Below are 18058 nucleotides of genomic sequence, written 5' to 3'. Positions count from 1 at the left end.
TCTGGAGGAGTCCCAGTTTCTGCTAGTCAACCTAAGGGGTCAAACACTACGCAGCTTTCTGTGCCCACAGGTGAAGTTAGCTCTATAGGTGGCCCTGGTCTCGATAATCAGACGAACGATGTTCAGATTGTTGGTGGTGGAAGAAAGAGACTTTCGGTTGTTCCATATAGGAAGGAATTTTTTTGTGTCTCGTTTAACACCTGAAACCACAACTGCAGATGTTTTGCGTAATTCACTAAACAGACAATTAGATCTTGTATTTGTTTTAGATCCGTCTGAAGTCACGGTATCCAGAATAGACCCACTAGTTGTGTCAGAAGACCGGTATCCTCCTAGAAACGTGAAAACAAACTTTTATAAAAAGTACAAAAAGTGGGGTAGGCCATCCGATTTTTCAAGATATGTGGTGGCTCGTACTAATTTTATTGTTGCTTAACCGATGTAAATTTGAATTTTCAAAATATCCGAGGCAGTTGTATAACTTTGTTAATGCTAAGCGAAAGTCTTCAGCATTGCCATCATCAGTACGATTAAACTCTATTGAGGCATCTACGGATCCCGAAATTGCAGATTTATTTGCTGAATTCTTCCAATCTACTTAAAGTTCTGTTTCTTGGTCTAGTTCTAGTTACCCTAATCACTTAAACAGTGCAAATTGTATTTCTTCTCCTGTAATTACCGAAAGTTCTCTCTTAAGTGATTTATAAACTATACCGCCAACCTATTCTCCGGGGCCAGATGGACTCCCTGGGTGTGTTCTTAAGTTTTGTGCACGAACTATTTGTAAGCCCATTCTTAAACTTTTTCATTTGTCTATCTCATCGTCTGTTTTTCCTACTATCTGGAAAGATTATTTTATTATTCCATTCCACAAAAAGGGTGCGAAGAACTATAGAGGAATCTCCAAATTGTCTGCAATTCCTAAAACATTTGTACGCATTATTACCTCTCATTTGCCACATTTGTGCTCCTCTCTGATATCACCGTGTCCACATGGTTTTATAAGGCGAAGATCGACCACCACTAACTTGCTCGAATTGACATCTTTTGTGATAGATGGATTTAACAAAAAATGGCAGGCAGACGTTATATATACATATTTTAGTAAAGCCTTTGACTCTGTAAACCACTCTCTTCTTTTATTCAAATTAGATCAGCTCGGGTTTCCAAATAATCTGTTAGCTTGGATTTCAAGTTATTTGAATGGTAGATCTCAGAGGGTTTAATTCAAAAACGCTGTGTGCCTCAGGGCAGTAATTTAGGCCCTTTGCTGTTTACTCTGTTTATAAATGGTCTTCCCGCTATCTTAACTCACTCTTGTGTTCTAATGTATGCTGGTGATGCTAAGCTTTGTTTATCATATACAAATATTGAGTCTGGTTTCAGCTTGCAGTCAGACATTAATAGATTCCAGGAATTTAAACTATCTTAAATACAATGTTATGACTTTTTACAGGGGTACGCCAATGAGTTACTCTCTTCAGAGCATGTCCTTGGACCGAATATACTCAGTAAACGATTTAGGTGTTCTACAAGATCCTAAACTTTAATTTTACTCCCACATCAACTCTACTATCTTGGGTTTATAAAGCGTTGTCCGTACAGAAACAATTTCTTCTTTTTTCCTTACGTGGTTTGAACTTGGTTCAAAACGTCAAGTTGCCTTCTTACTCGAGTTGATTGCTATTAATTAATTTGCCTAGTCTAGAAACCGTAGAACTATGCTTGGCACTATTTTTATGAATCATCTTATCAGAGGCGGTATTGATTCTGTAGATTTGGTAAGTCACCTAACTTTCAATGTACCTGTTAGACTAACACGAAACTACTATCCTATCAACTTGCCAATATGTTCACCTAACTTAAGTCAGCACGAGCCCTTTCGCGTTCTTTATAATAATTATAACACCCAATATCATTTAATTTGTTCCTCAACTTCTATCCCTGTATTAAAAACTAAAATATTAGCTCATTTGCTTTCGTCTTGTTGATCTATGTTTTGTCCTGTCTTTATTTGTTCTATGTACCTTCCTCGCGAACCGTATTTGCCCGAAATAAAAATGGGCCCGCGCGTATCAAACACGTTTGTTTGTACTACTCTTAGTGCATCAACGTTCAACAATATAAACTGCATCCTGGGCCATCTACGAAAAGCACGCTTTATCAGCAGCCTGGGCTTAAAGGATGGGTACTGGCAAATTCATCTGGAAGAAACAAGTAGATAGTTTGCGTCGTTCACGGGGCCAGGAGAGGGGAGGGTACTGCCGTTTGGATTACAATCGGTATGCGCAACATATCAACGTGCCTTGGACGAAGTGATTGAACCGGAGATGCCACCACATGCGATCGCGTATCAAGTCGATATAATCGCCCAGAGAAGTGTCAATTCTTCAATCAGGACCTGCCGCCAGACAAGGTGGCAGCCATAGCCTAATTTGAACCACCTTCAACAGTCCGCGAGCTGAGGCAGAACCTACCTAGGCGTGGTACCGACGTTTCGTACCGGACGCATTGTCCAACCGCAAAGCTGTAAAATGGGTGTTACCACAGCATCACCAACAGCCGTTCGAGGATGTGAAGGTAAGGCAGGTGACTGATACAATGTTTGCCGTGTCCAGTCAAACCCTAGACGGAGCCGATACGAACTATTCGACAACAGAGAAGGAGTGCTTGGCTATTGTCGTTGTAACGGATCACATGGCGCTAAAGTGGCTAAACAGCATTGAAAGTCTTTCAGAAAGAATCGCCAGATTAGCCGTGGAGCTGCAACAGTTCGACTTTGAGATTTCGTACAGAAAGTCAACGCTCTGCCCAGACAGCCAGTGCCGGAAACCCTATGGAAAGCGAAAGTGAAACCCTACGGTGTAGAATGGGCAGTGCAACAGGATCAGGGGCATGGACGAGAAAATAAAGGTGCAACCACAAAAATTTCCAGCCTATGTCTTTGGAGGCGAAACGCAGTACAGGCAGATACCACACAGAACCGGCAACGAAGATGTGGTGGCCTAGAAGCTGTGAGTCAGTGAGAGGAAAAATGGTGACACAAGTCCCGGAAGAGCCATGAGAAACGGTGTGCGCAGACTTTGTCGGACCACTGCCAAGATCGAAGCATGGGATCCAGATGTTTTTGGTTCTGATAAATCGATTTTCAATGCGGACAGAGTTGGTGCCCCTACGTATAGCGATAGCGGAAACCCTACAGAGGGCACTTAGAGAAAGCATGGTCGCATGACTTGAGGTCCCAAAAGTACTAATCACGGACAACGGGGTGAAGTTCAAGAAGTTCCTACTCGATATGGGAACTCCGAGCGAGCGCGCGAACCGGACTTTAAAAACAATGATAGCACAGTTTGTCGGAAAAACCATAGGAACTGGGACGAAAGGGGGTCAGAGATTACGTTGGCTCTCAACTGAAGCGTATGCGAGTCCACTGGATACTTGACTTCGTTCCTAACACAGGGCAGGGAGCCGCGTCCAAATGTTACAAGAATCCGTTTAATCGTCAGGCCAGGACTATGGTCATTCAAACATGCACAGAAGTCAACGACGCATAAAAGAAAAGGATTATTGGAAGACGTTTTATCTTCAGGCCATAGCCGGAGACAACGGAAGGAAGAGGTGAAAAGGAGACCGATCATGTTGTCGTCTAGCGCATGCTGAACCAGCATACTCGAGGTGTGCATGAGCAGCGGAAACCGTTTAATCGTCAGGCCAAGGCCGGATTCAACGAAACATGCCAGACGCAGAAACTTCTCGTTCACTGCGATGCAAACTCTGACTGAAATATAGATGATAATAGATAATAGATGAAAAAACATTTGGGCATAATTTTAAAACTATCGCACTTGGACAAATTACGTTAAGAGGTGTGCATAATATTTAAAAATATCTAATACAAGCCTTTAGGTTTAGTAATTCACAAGTTTTTTTTTTCAAAATATATTTTTGATCCCTTTAATTCCAATTAATTTCAGTGATTCCAGATCCCTAAAACAGATTTATGGAACCAACTGACAAACAAAGAGACCCAAATTTTCCTTTTGAAAAGTCCTGCCAAATCTTGTTTTTGAAACAACTTTTGAGAGGGGCACCGGATTTTCAAAACTGGGGTGACACTTCTTATTTTCAGCAATAATACAACTAGGCTGATAAACTGCTGCTCCAACAGTTTCAATTTTCTTTCCTTTTACACTTTTACCGCTTTTTCCCGAACCAATTGAATATCTTAAAGATTTGGTATGCGATCCTTCAAGTGTTCGATTATTATACCCGTTACTCGTAGAGTAAAAGGGTATACTTGATTCGTCGGAAAGTATGTAACAGGCAGAAGGAAGCGTTTCCGACCCCACAAAGTATATATAATTCTTGATCAGGATCACTAGCCGAGTCGATCTAGCCATGTCCGTCTGTCCGTCTGTCCGTCTGTCCGTCTGTCCGGATGAACGCTGAGATCTCGGAAACTATGAGAGCTAGGCTATTGAGATTTGGCGTGCAGATTCCTGAGCTTCTTACGCAGCGCAAGTTTGTTTCAGCACAGTGCCACGCCCACTCTAACGCCCACAAACCGCCCAAAACTGTGGCTCATACAGTTTTGATGCTAGAATAAAAATTTTAACTGAAATGTATTGTTCTTACCAATACCTATCGATTGACCCAAAAAAAAGTTTGCCACGCCCACTTTAACGCCCACAAACCGCGAAAACCTGTGACGCCCACAATTTTCATGCTAGATAAAAAATTTTAACTGAAATGTATTGGTCTCGTCGATACCTATCGATAGATCCAAAAAAAAATTTGCCACGCCCACTCTAACGCCCATAACGCTTAAATCTGTATACCTCCGGTAGGTGGCGCATTTTAATCTCGCTTTGCTGCTTGCATATCTCCATATAGCTCAGTAACGGGTATCTGATAGTCGAGGTACTCGACTATAGCGTTCTTCCTTGTTTTTTATTGGTGTATCACGTGCTAGGACCTGACTATCACAGCAGATTTTCAATCCTGCATCGATCTAAAGTTGTCTCCTCGTACACTTTCCTGGTGTGCTTCATCACTATGTGGACTACTGTCTACAGTGGTTAATTCGGCACGATGCAATAAAAAGAAGAAAGAACGCTATAGTCGATGCCATCGACTTTCAAATACCCGTTACTCAACTACGGGTAGTGCGAGGGAGATGGAGACCTGCAACGGCAAAGCCACTGATTGCACAATTTAATTGCATATAACTTTTTATACTTACATACAGTATGTAAATTTGCAGTTGTGTCAGAGTTTATGCTTAAATTTATAATTATTCTCAAACCTCAAATTACAATCGTACAAAAAACATAAGTGCAACTCGATAGACCGACGTCGTGCGTTCCAATAGCAGGCAGAGCTTTGAGTCTAAACGCTTTAAAAGTCCTCCACCCCGGACTGAATCTTCATAACACGACCAAGCAGCCATTTCGACGGGAGAAACGGTTGTCTTTAATGATTTCATTTCGGTCTAATAAGACTCATGATTTCGAAATTAACCATATATCTACAACGGCCCCCCTGACGGGGTTCCGGAACGCGGTGCGAGCGGTAGTAGTCAAGAGCAAGTCAAGCTGGACAAAGACGCAGAATGGGTCGCCTTGATTGTTCTTGGGTACTATGCACTCGGAAGCGTCTGGTAGGATCTGCTGAGCACGGGCCCGTTTTTATGCGTTCGTCCTACAAAATTTATAGTAAACGTGACCACCCGGTTACCAGTAACAACAATCCCGATTACCAGTAACAACAATCTAATTCGTTTATTCAGGGGTCTGCGTTACAAAGTTTAGTTATCCCATTTTTGCTCTAATGCTTCCCGCAGTCTTTCGCTTTCGGTGGCATCCGCTGCTCCGGGTACGTTGGCCGTCACTCGGGAGAGATGACGAAGAGTTGGGCTGTTTGGCTTTGGGAAGCTTCACCGTTCTCAGACTAGGGTAAACAGGCGCCGGGCTCCCAAGACAACCGCCCTGCCAGCCACAGCCTCCTGTCCCTTGTTCTGTTCCGGTCGGCGCTCCGGGCAACCGTCCAGTTTACGTCAGAAGTCCCTGAAGCGAACGCCCAGTGAAAGACGAACTATCCACTCCAGCCTTCCACCAAGATTGTTGCAGTCGTACCTGAAGCGTGCGTGGATTTGTAGCGTGTAACGTTCGAATGAAGTGTTTTGAATCGAACTCTCTGTACTTGCGGGGCACGCTTTAGGGTCCGGCACTAACTCGTCGGCTTTGGGGGTGTTGTTCTTGCTTTATACTGACCCTGACACCATCTACACATTATTATTAACAGACCAAGAATTGAGCGTGCTTGCGACAAAATTATAAGTTAGTTAACTAAACCGGAAGAAATATAAATAAATTCGGAAAGAGTTTAAAGACTCAAGAAAAGAAAAGAAAAGAAAGAAAGAAATCTTAACGCAGCGAAGACACGGATGTTATTGTGCTCGCATGTTGCCCACCCTACCTATGATCACCCGCCGCAAGAGCATGACTCTGGTGACCCCTTTTGTACCCTACGACCGAGAAAACATCAGCGGAGTTCAGTAAATTTTGGAATCTAAGCTTCCATTTTTATAATAAATTCAAGGAAAGAAAACATAATTAACAGTAGTTCAGTAATAGTAATTCATGATAAAGTAATAGGTATAAAAATAGTAATAATATTTAAACAATGGTATATAATCTTAATTAAGAGAGCATATATATACGGTTTTTGTAAGATAAAGGCGGTTGTTTCAAAGTTTAGAATTTCAATTCGTTTCAGGGTGAGATATTAATTTAATTTGTTTGGTTTAATTTAATTAGGATTAATAAAATATTTTTTTTGATAAAATTTAAAATTAAAATTCAAGTTAATTCTCTTTAAGTACTTAATATTTGTTGGAAAATATTTTCGTTAATTTAATGCTTCATTAGATTCGGGGTTCGTTTATTATTATTTTTGGACGTTCCAATAAAAGTTTGGTTTAGTTTTTAAAAGATAAATGTGGATATAGAAAATAAACATTTAGTTTTCAAACTCACGGCAACTTTTCCATCGGCGAAAGATCGATCTCCCGACGCATGTGTGCTGGAAAAAGATTATGGCGTTTTGCACCATAGGGTTAAAGTGAACTAAGAATATATTTTGAAAACAATTTAAAAAGAAACTTTCTTGCCATTATGTCCCGATTCTTTAGAGGCACAAAATTGTTATTTAAGTTTAGGTAGTATCTACAATAAACTAATTAAGATCCGCTTCATTATATTTTAAAATTTTCCTAGATATTTTCCCCCATGGGGTTCACTGTGGTTGCAGGTTAAATATGCTCGCAATTGGGGCAAGTGATTGGGTTGATTGCCAGAGATAATACAAAGAAATAGCAGAGGGTTAAACCCCGTTAAAATTTGCGCCATGTGCATTGGGGTAAGGCTGCTGCTGATGTGTATGTGCGGCCTAGAGATTTCCCGCGGTGTAGCTGCGTAAGTGTGCGCCAAAAGCTTACACGTCCATGTGCATAAGTAGCGGCTCGTAAATGCGCGCATGTGCAAAAGGGTTAGCTACGCATGCTTGTTCGTTGGTGCAGGGTTAGGTACACATGACGTTTAAGGGGGTGCTCCACGATGCAGGCGCCGGATTTCGGTGGTACCAGGTTATGTACGCTTGTAGCTAGGGGGTGCTCCTCGGTACGTGCACGTGGGTTTCCGTTGGTGATACCTGGTTTACATGCTCCTCGTCTCGACGACCTTACATACTGCTAACTGGGCACAACCTTACGATTGAGAAAAAAAATACACTGTTCTCGAGCATATCTACCTTACGATTGTGCCCCGAAAACCTCTTGGGGGTTTTGGGATTTTTCCCGGGCCGTTGCCGGCAGAAACCTCGCCAATCCAAACAAAAAAAATACTATAGCTTGCTGCTGGCCTGCTGGCCGGAACACTTTCGTAGCCGGGACGACTCTAAGTTTTTCCTCTTCAGCTGCCTGAGACACGGGCGGGGGTTAGACACAGAAAGAAAACCAATTCGCCGGGAAACTTACTCGATCTAAGCTTTGGCGGGTGTCTTTATTTAAATTTTCCACTATCGAATCGCAATACTTGCAAGATGCATGCGTACCCGAGTTAAAGATTCGAACTTATTTGGGACTGGGAATTTAATTTTTTTAGTGCATGTGCACTCCGCGACTGCTCGATTGAAAAGAAATAGAACGGAACCGGGTAATGTTGGTCTAGGCTGCCAGCGGAAATGCATCGCAGCCGGTAATCACGCCATGTTGGTAATTAAGCTTTCCAGAGCTCCCCTGGTGCAGCTGATCATGCAAGCCGTGGACAGTTGGTATTCCCAAAAAAAAAATACTAAGTAAGCTGGGCTTACTAACATCTGTGGTTTGAAAGCAAGCTTAACAGCGCTACCCTAGTACAGCTGATTACTATCGCCACGCTCAGTTGTCATCTCAAAAAAATACTAAACCGGGCTTACTAATATTTGTGGTTTGAAACTAAGCTAAGCTCAAAAAAAACTAAACAAAAAATATTTTTCTTGGCCGAACTAAAAGGAAAAATTTCGTTGCTTCAGTCGCCGCTACAGATTCTGGGTGCCTTTCTCGCCGATTTTTCGTGCCCCGATGCTGCTGTCGACGTCCTGTGCTGCTCGGCGTTGTCCTTGCTTGGTAATACCCCTGCGTTGTGAAGCCTCTGCGCTGTGATTTCTTGCGTAAATGGGTCTTGGGCTCTCAGGCAACCGTCCGAAGCACTATGGGGAATTCGCCCACTTTTTGTGGCATTAATTAATAACTTAAAAACGAAGCAACATTTAAAAGTTTTGTTTTTCGAATTAAGTTTATAAAATTTAAAGGAAGTAAATTAAAAATAATTAAAAAAAAAATTAAAATAATTAATTTTTTTTCTTGTCAATCAAATAAAAAAATTTTTTCCAAATTTTTTTATATAAAAGACCAAGCTGAATTAAAAAAAATGTTGGCGTTTTTTATTTCCCATTTTTTAAGTGAAATTGTAATTTTTTCTTTTGTATCACTATAATTCTTAACAAAAATACTAAAACCCTTTATTTCAACGTTAAGTAAGTGAAATGATGTTGTAAAATAATTTTAAAATAATCGTTATTTAAAAAGAAATATAATTGCACACAGTTTATCTAAACATCGAAACTGGCATTTACCAGACAAAAAGGCGAGATATATACCATATTAGGTAGAGGCCCTTAAAGCTACATTTTAAAGAAAGTGCGCAAAAGTGCACCCTTAAACTAGCCGAGCTCAATAAGAATTAAATACTCTACAAGATAAATAAGGTTTTAGAGGTGTAAATAGCTGAAATCACTTTGTAGCTCCATTTAAAAGAACAAATTAAAATTTGTTTTTTTTGAGGTTAGAACGAGAACACGAATATACGAGCACCACAATCAATAAATACAATATCAAGGTCACAAACACAGGTTACAAGTCCCTCTGATTGGATGGTATTTCAAAAACTTCAGTGCTATGTTTAGTTTTACACTTTTTGACAATTTAAACTATTAAGAACAATAGGCGCTTTACCAGCGCTGTCACCTCGTCGAAATAAAAACAGGCTTTAACGGCTGATAACTTAACAGTGGTGCGCACTGGTAAACTTTTCTGTTAGTAACATAAGGTATTGATGCATTCTGATAAACAAATCCAATTTTTAACGAATTTTAAAAAATGGGTTTTGGCCAAAAAAAGTGGTCAAGTTCCCCATAGTGCGACGTAGCCAGGGCAGTCCTTGTAACAGTCGACCGGGTCTCGAGTTTGCACTCAAGGTATCCAGTTGATGCGCTTTCAATACAACCGTCGGGCTGCAGGGCACTCGTCCCGAGCCTAACGGCTTCTCGTTCAGATGAATCGCCAGCGATACCGTTCCTAAAGTATTTACCGACTGTGCTTTCCTGAAAGCCGTCGGGCGTCACAATCAGTTAACCCCACGTCAGGATCGACAGGATACGTCGGTGCTATGCCCGCTTCATTCCTACTCAACTATTCGAGCAACGTCCGACGTAGCTGGAGCAGTCCTTGCAAAGTCGACCGAGTCTCAATTCAACATAGCCGTGTATCTCTCCAAAATTTTACTGCGTATTCAGCAATTACCCTTCGCCTTATTTGTGCGGAGTTACTTAATTCATCACATTCCCCCCTTTCTTATGGTACCGAAATAAGGCTCGTTTCTTCTATTCGGCTGTTATCCTGTGTAACCTTGTAGCCTTTGAGTCCTCTCTTCCCCTTGATACATTTTCACCCTCAGACATTTCTTCTCTCCGGCCGATATCCTGTGTATCGTCGTAGCCTTTAAATCCATGCGATCCTTCCCTTGACGCCCAACAGCTGTTGAGCTTTACTGCGCCGATCTTCCGTCATACTCTCCTTCCCACGACCTCGTTGACAGTCAAATTTCCCCGCTCCAGTATTGCCGCTGCCCATGCACACCTGGACTCTGTCACCGAAATATGACATTCCGTATCAGGCATATAATATTATGTCGCTTTCATCTGCAGAGCTCGCCACAAAACATATAACTGTTGGTGCATATCAGCAACTTAAAACTTCAAGAGCATGCAGACGATTTGAGAGAGAACGGCGATACGAGCGGGCTACAAAACGGACCAAGAGTCGGTTGGTTTAAGCACATAAAGAAAAAGATTTCAAGAAGCCGTTAAGTCATCAGGACAAAGCCGTAGTCAACAGTGATGATAGTTGAACGGACAAGGAGACCGATCGTTTAGCCGTCAGGTGAATGCAGAACCGCAGCAGTGTCAACCCTTCAATCGTCAGGGCAAAGCTGGAGCCAACAGAGAACTTCGAACCGGAATCAACGACGCATAATATAAAAGTATTATAGGACGCCTTTTAATCGTCAGGACACAGTCGGAGCCAACGGAAGGGAGAGGCGGGAATGTAAAACCAGCTGAATACAGGTATGCATGGGCAGCGGCAGCCGTTTTATCTTCAGGCCAAAGCCGGAGTCAATGGAACATGCCACACACAGAACAGAGCTCTGTTCAATCGAACTGCTACTGAAATGACCGTCGAAAGCACCCGCATCCAAGGGTGAAGTTGGCAAAAGCATCATCATAAGGCAAGAGCTTGAGTCAACGGTGCAGAAGACAAGCCACTGACATTTGGACACAAATGTAGACGAAGGGGGCAAGCCGGATATCTCGATAGCTTTACAATAGCCCGCCAGACAATAAAGAGAACGGAAACTCGGCCCCACAATAAAAAAATAGAAAAGCTGATAGAAAACCAGAGACTAAGGACAGGTCCACCTCCTCTGCGAGGAGGACGTCGTGAGAAAGCATGTGAAACGGAACATCGGAGCAGTGAAGCTCATCAGGGAGCTGTTGGGCGTCGATGGAAAGACCGCAAGGACGCGACGGCTGGAAGTATACACAGGATAACGGCCGAAGAGGAGAAACGAGAGTTCCTAATTCTGAGGGGGTAACGTCTGTGGGGGAAATGGAGAAAAAGAAATAGCAAGAGGATTCAAAGGCAACAAGGATACACAGAATGACAGCCGGAGAAAAAAAACGTGCTTCCAAATAAAACGAATAATAACTTTACGGAGAAGAGAGAAGGATAAAGAGAATTTGAAGAGAAGGAGATCGTCGCACTTTGGACCCTAGTATGGTGCCGTCAGTAGATGGCGAAAGTTCGAACGGTAAAACCGCGGATTTTGGGCCCTGACTGTGGCACCCGACGGTTGTCTAGAAAGCGCAGCCATTGCCTACCTTGAGTCCGGTATCGGAGGCGATTGCACAGAGGAAACTCGGTCGGCTGTTATACTGATGTATACAGTCGATCCTGACGTAGAGTTGATTGGCTGTGGGGCCCGACGGTTGTCTGGAAAGCGCAGCCCTTGGCTACTTTGAGTCCGGTATCTGAGACTATTCCACGGAGGAAACTTGGTCAACTGTTAAGAGGAGTGTTCTGATAGCTCGAGACCCAGTTACGTAGCGCAAGGACATCGCAGAGAAGGACAGCGCAGCACCAAGACATGGACATCGTAGCGCAGAGACATTACAGAGCAAGTACAGCACAGAGCAAGGACATCGACAGATCAGAGCGTGATGTCTACAGCAGGACGCCGCACGCAAGACCGGCGAGGAGGCACCCATAATCCGGGCACGATTCAGGTACGACTGCAACAGTCTTGAGGGAAGGCTAAGGTGGATCGTTCGTCTTTCACTGGGCGTTCGCAATAGGTACTGCTGGCGTAAGCCGGACGGTTGCCAGGAGCGTCAATGGGAACTAAGTGAGCGTCTGGTTATTGCCTTGGAAGCTCAGCGCCTGTTCTCCCTGGTCTGAAGACAACTCACCTCTTCATCTCTCACGAGTCGTGGCAGAATTATCCGAAGCAAGGAAAACCACCGAGAGCGGAGGACTGCGAGAAGCATCGGCGCTAGATAAACAAGCACACCTCATAACTTGAATTCTAAATTGTTACTGTTGACCGGTCGGTCACGTTTTCCTATAAATTTGGTGCGAAGAACGCGCAAATCTACTGAACAAGCGGCATGACCTTCGTAGCGAGCAAACATAGAAAAAACTGTTCGTTTCAGCATTTAAGGACTTATTTACACGGACCTCTTGACTACCAGTAAGACGCAGATCGGATGCAGCAAACGGCTTCAGCGCAGACCTTACACTCGGACATTTTTACGTGGCTGCCAATTTTGGACAAGCCAATCCCAACCGTATATTCTGGTCTGCTACCTGTCAACATTGACCAGGTATCTAAGTCGCATGCCGCTATAAGTCGTTTCAGCAACTATCCATCATCGGGATCCGTTTCCAGCTCTGGATCCCATTTCACTACCAGAAAGACCTTATCAAATGCAGCAGATGGCTTCAGTGCAGACTCTACATCCGGACGTACACTCGTGGCTGTTAATTCTCGACCGGAGGATCCCAACGCGTTCTCTGGTCTGCAGCCCATCAAAATTGACCAGGCATCTATGTCGCGTGCCGCTGCAGTAGCCTCCGACGATGATCCTAATGCAACTGCTTGTCGCCAATCTAAAAATTATGCTCAGCACTCTAAGTTCATGGCGGCTCCATTGGATGGTGTCTTGCTGGCGGCAGTTAAACCTTTAGTCCCTTTAGCTGAGTAACGGGAATCTAACAGTTGAGGTACTCGACTATAGCGTTCTTCCTTTTTTTTTTGATTTGGATGTACCCTAGCGTTACAAGTTTAAGACACTTATGAATTAATAATAGTGACTAGCGCTACGTGTTGAGATTTATAGATAATTTAAAGCTGACAATTTTTTCTTAAAGTACTGAGTAGGTATTCCTCATATTTGTATACCCGTTACTCGTTGAGTAGTAGGGTATACTAGATTCGTCGGAAAGTATGTAACAGGTAGAAGAAATCGTTTCCGACCCATAAAGTATATATATTCTTGATCACGATCACTAGCCGAGTCGATCTAGCTATGTCCGTCTGTCCGTCTTTCCGTCTGTCCGTATGAACGCTGAGATCTCGGAAAATACAAAAGCTAGAAAGTTGGGGTTTGACATGGAGATTCCTGAGCTTCTTGCGCAGCGTAAGTTTGATTCGTCAGTGTGCCACGCTTACTCTGATGCCCACAAACCGCCCAAGACTGTGGTTCATACAGTTTTAGTGCTAGAATAAAAATTTGAAATGTATTGTTCTCATAAATACCTATCGATTGACCTAAAAAAAGTTTGGCCACGCTCACTCTATTCAAAAATTTAAACATATACGAACGTGGATATCTCGGAAAATATCAAAGATAGAGATTTGGGATTTCAGATTTAGATTTTGTAGCCTTGTACGCAGCGCCAGTTTGTTTCGCGAATATGCCACACCCACTCTAACGCTCACAAACTCCCTTAAACCTGTGTATCCTACAATTTTCATGCTAGATACAAAATTTTAACTGAAATGTATTAGTCTCATCAATATCTATCGATAAATCCAAAATACGTTTGCCCCGACCACTTTAACCACAAACCAACTAAACCTGTGGCGCTCACAATTTTCATGCTAGAAAAAACGTAAACTGAAATGTTTTAGTTTCGTCAATACTTATCGATTGAACCAAAAAAAAGTTTACCACGCCTACTCTTACGACCAGATCGCTTAAATCTGTCTACCGTCCACATAATCATATATTGAGATCGCGGGTAGGTGGCGCATTTCAATCTCGCCTTGCTGCTCCATTTCCCATTGGTCCCTTTAGCTGAGTAGCGGGTATCTGATAGACGAGGTACTCGGCTTAGCGTTCTTCCGTTATATATTAGACTAATCTTTTAGTTCCTCATTTTCTTTCACTTTGATTTTTAACGAATTAGCACTTCTTATTGTTTTGAGATCGTGAGACCGTTCGTTCCACAATCGCACAGCGTTGATGTAAAATTGTCTGTGAGAACAAAAAAACCTTGTCCTTTGACAATTTAAATTAGTAGTTCGATTTTAATGGGCACGCACAAGGTAAGTATGCTTATTTGTCATTATTATTTTATTTAGGAAAATTAGTGTTCTAAAATCCATTCATTGTTCTAACGTCAGATCATAAATAGACTGTGCCAGAGTGAAGATGTGTTCCTTTTAAGGAGCAAAGCATGTTTGAAGATAGTATATTGCTCCTTGGATAGCTGTTTATTAATATAGAACGACACTGAGAGTCGAATCCGCGACGATGCTTTCTCAGGATCCTTATTAGCAGTAATTTGTGCCGTAGATTTTCCAATTCTAAAATTATTACAAGATTCACATTAATGCGCTGTGTTTTACAAGCGCGGAAAATCTCTGTGATCCTAGGTGGTGGTGTTAGGCCTAAGGAATAGCATAGAGATTTTTGGATTTTTTTTGCATTTTTGCACTGCCGGCTTCTTGTCGACACTTACAACCAACTCATTCAACCGCGCCATCTCATGTTCCATGTGATCCAAGTTTCTCTGTAGCTCATCTCTTTGTGAATGCGGGTGCTCCACATCCTTCTCCAGAGTATCAATTCGACCAACTAGCTGCTTAAAGTCACCCATGAAAGCAGATAGGCAATCAGTAACACTGTCTATAATGCGTATTTCGACTCGCATGTTGGAAACCATAGTATCTAGGAACATCTGATGAACGGCCAGACGATATATGAGATTTTCTCCTCGTGTTGAACAAGTCATGTAAATCTGGCTGTTGACTGGATTCAGTTGGACCAGTTTATTGCTTTGTTGGATAATCGCTTTGTATTTTAGTTTGCCTTTCGGGTTAAACAGGCGAAATCCCCCATGGTAATAACCTGTTGCTAGGAACCGATCACCTTCATTCTTCAATTCATTGTAAAATTGCATATATTGGGTCTTGGTGACAGAAAATCGCGGTAAGCAGTGGCTTGTGAGATCATGCCACTGTTTGCGCTTGCGTTTTTGAAATAAGCATGACGTCAATTTCCATCTGGTATAGAATCAGCGAACGATCTAGCTTGAATTGGGAAATTCTATTTAAATTTCAGAGTCCAGTTCTAAAAGATGAAGGTGAATCAGGAAAATCGTTGAATAAGATTTTTGAATTAAGAAATCAGTACATTGCGAATTGAAGCCACGATCGATCATGCAAAAAAAGAAAGTAAATGTGTCTTGACGTAATGTTAAAGTCTTTGTAAATCAACGACTATTAATAAAATTAAATTGCATGGAGTACTGTCTATTGACGGGGAAATGTTGAAAAATGTTGTGTTTTTCGATCAGCCTTACTCCTGCTTCTAGGGTTAGAATCATATATAGAGCACGACGAACATCGACCCGATCGTAATTGTTAATCTGATGACTCTCACCGATAAAATCCCCGTTTTATGATCATTCCGTATCTATCTCAGCTCGACAAAGCAACAACTAATTATCCAGCTGTGAGGTTTTTATTCCAAGTATATGTCAATGTCATGTATATGTCAATAAGAAATTGCAGAAAGAGGTCTTTCTGAGACGGAAGTCGACTACAGCAATATTTGCGTGCCGTGGGCTTGTGCACGTCAGTTGTTGCGAGTTATAACTAAAATGGTTGTTTTCGGAACAATAGTGGTTGACAAAAATAACCAGTAAGTAGTTAAATTTGTAAGCGTGTATCTTTTAGGATTCCTTTTTTTTTGTATGTTAAAGATATGCCGATAATGATATATGTGGGTGCTAGAGAAATCGCAGAGCGCTTATTCAACATAAGTTGCTTATGTACATGAATTAAAATATTTATGTGAGATCAATAATAGCTTTTAATAGTAAGCAAGGGAGAACGCTACGACGAAGTAGGCGAGATGCTCGCAACACCCGCTCCTTCGTGGGACCTACGAGTGCGGGCCTAGAGCTCAAACTGTTCGGCGATCCTTTTCCGGTGTGGAGTGCACGCCTTCATCGTGTCACTGAAGTGTATTTTTTTTTTTCTGTCAATACTTATCGGTTGACCTATAAAGAGTTTGCCGCACCCACTCGAACTCCACAAACCGAATAAAAATGCCTTAGCAAAAAATATTGACTAAATTTATATATATATTATAAAAATGTTGTATTGTATAAGTTTTCTTACTTTTTACTGTACTTTACAGGCGATTGCCAACCGGTTGGTCTGCTTGACGTCACAGATTGCTACTACGGGTTCCCAATCTCCTTGAGCTTCCCACACTTTATGAACGGCGATTTGGGGCTACAACAAAATATAACCGGTGTAAATCCTGATCCGGAGAAACACTCATCAGCCTTTGTTATTCAACCGGTATGTTTATCTTTGAGCTTTGATAAATTTGGTTTTATTCAGTATTGCGCTCAGCCGACTGTAAAAAATAAAATTTTAATATAAGCCAATTTGTCGATTTACAATAAAGTCGTCGAGTGTCTTTTTAAAATGACTATGCCCTTCAGATGGTGCCAGGTCCAGTCCTAACGGTGCGGAAAAACACTGCCTAATAATTTTGGTGGCTTTTGGGCGTTACAGTGGGTGTGGTAAACAAGGCAACGAGCCACAGCGCTAGCGACATCGCTATAGATTAATGACTAAAAATAAGTGCTTGCGGAAAGTGCTGTTAGCTCGTCGAATAATTGTATATGCGATTTGTATTTTTAGGAGTCCGGCCTGCCGCTATCGTTATCTGTAAAAGTGCAAATCAACATGCACTTTAAGGACTTGAGTAATTTTCCGACCGTCTCCAAGTTTAGTTATCTGACAACGCCCATGTTATGGTTCGAGATCGTACGTACATATTTGACCATTGTACTACCAAGTCATGAGAGAATTTCTTGTTTCAGATGATGACAAATCTTCCTGACTCCCTGGACTCGCGGTTCAACTTCTACCTAAATATCTTGCCGATAGTCAATCCCTTGGTCTTTTGGAGTGGCATACTGCTGGGAATGGGACTCCTAGGGTATGCAATTACTAGGGCCACTCTGCATTTGTCCAACAACGCCTGCCGGGCGGCAAACATTTCAGAAAGAAAATATGGCCGGGAAAATGTAAATCAGGTTCCTAGAGGTGGGGCCGCCAATCAAGTTTACAGCCCTTGTGAGATGAAGCTGCTAGGTAACCTTCCGGACGCCAATGTCCACGTTTTAGAACGATCCGTCCAGGACTTAAAATTATGCAAAGTCAATGCAAAATCCACTTATGCCCTGGATATGGAGCCAGCTCTGTTAGACGCCTGCGAGAGCAATAACGTGAAGCACGATTGCGACAATATCACTCCGAGCCGCAAATCCACCACGTCCAGATCCTACGAAAAAGTGGAACACTGCCGTGGCGTCGAAGATATATGCGTCGAGCTCTTTGCCAAAAATCCTTTAGTTGGTAATTTTAAAATGGAAAGCTCTGCTCCACAAAAGCAACAGGTGAGTAAATATCGATATGGGACTGCCTTTGGGCATTTGATTATTATAACGAAGATAAAACAAGAAGGAACTCAATACGCAAACATTGATAAACGTAGGAAATTTTTCTTTATAGTACTAAGTTGCTGAACGCGCTAAACTTAATGAACTGGGCTGCGTCGTCTTCAACGTCTGAAAGATGCAGCTTGAGGTTGC

General features: G+C 42.3%; 1 protein-coding gene across 1 annotated transcript in view; it reads left to right on the top strand.

Annotated features, from left to right (window-relative positions):
- The window catches only part of LOC108007735 (scavenger receptor class B member 1), a gene marked incomplete at its 3' end in the record, with an annotated part of 434380 nt that extends 416517 nt beyond the window's left edge, over window positions 1–17863 (top strand). Inside the window, 3 exon segments of the mRNA XM_070998599.1 lie at window positions 16588–16754; window positions 17103–17228; window positions 17285–17863. Coding sequence (XP_070854700.1) covers window positions 16588–16754; window positions 17103–17228; window positions 17285–17863 — 872 coding nt within the window.
- Between the last annotated feature and the right edge of the window lie 195 nt (window positions 17864–18058).

Source organism: Drosophila suzukii (assembly GCF_043229965.1).
Source record: "Drosophila suzukii chromosome 2 unlocalized genomic scaffold, CBGP_Dsuzu_IsoJpt1.0 scf_2c, whole genome shotgun sequence".
NCBI classification, from domain to species: domain Eukaryota; kingdom Metazoa; phylum Arthropoda; class Insecta; order Diptera; family Drosophilidae; genus Drosophila; species Drosophila suzukii.
The sequence above is the reverse complement of the archived record's forward strand: the minus strand, read 5'-3'. Positions and strand labels throughout refer to the sequence as shown.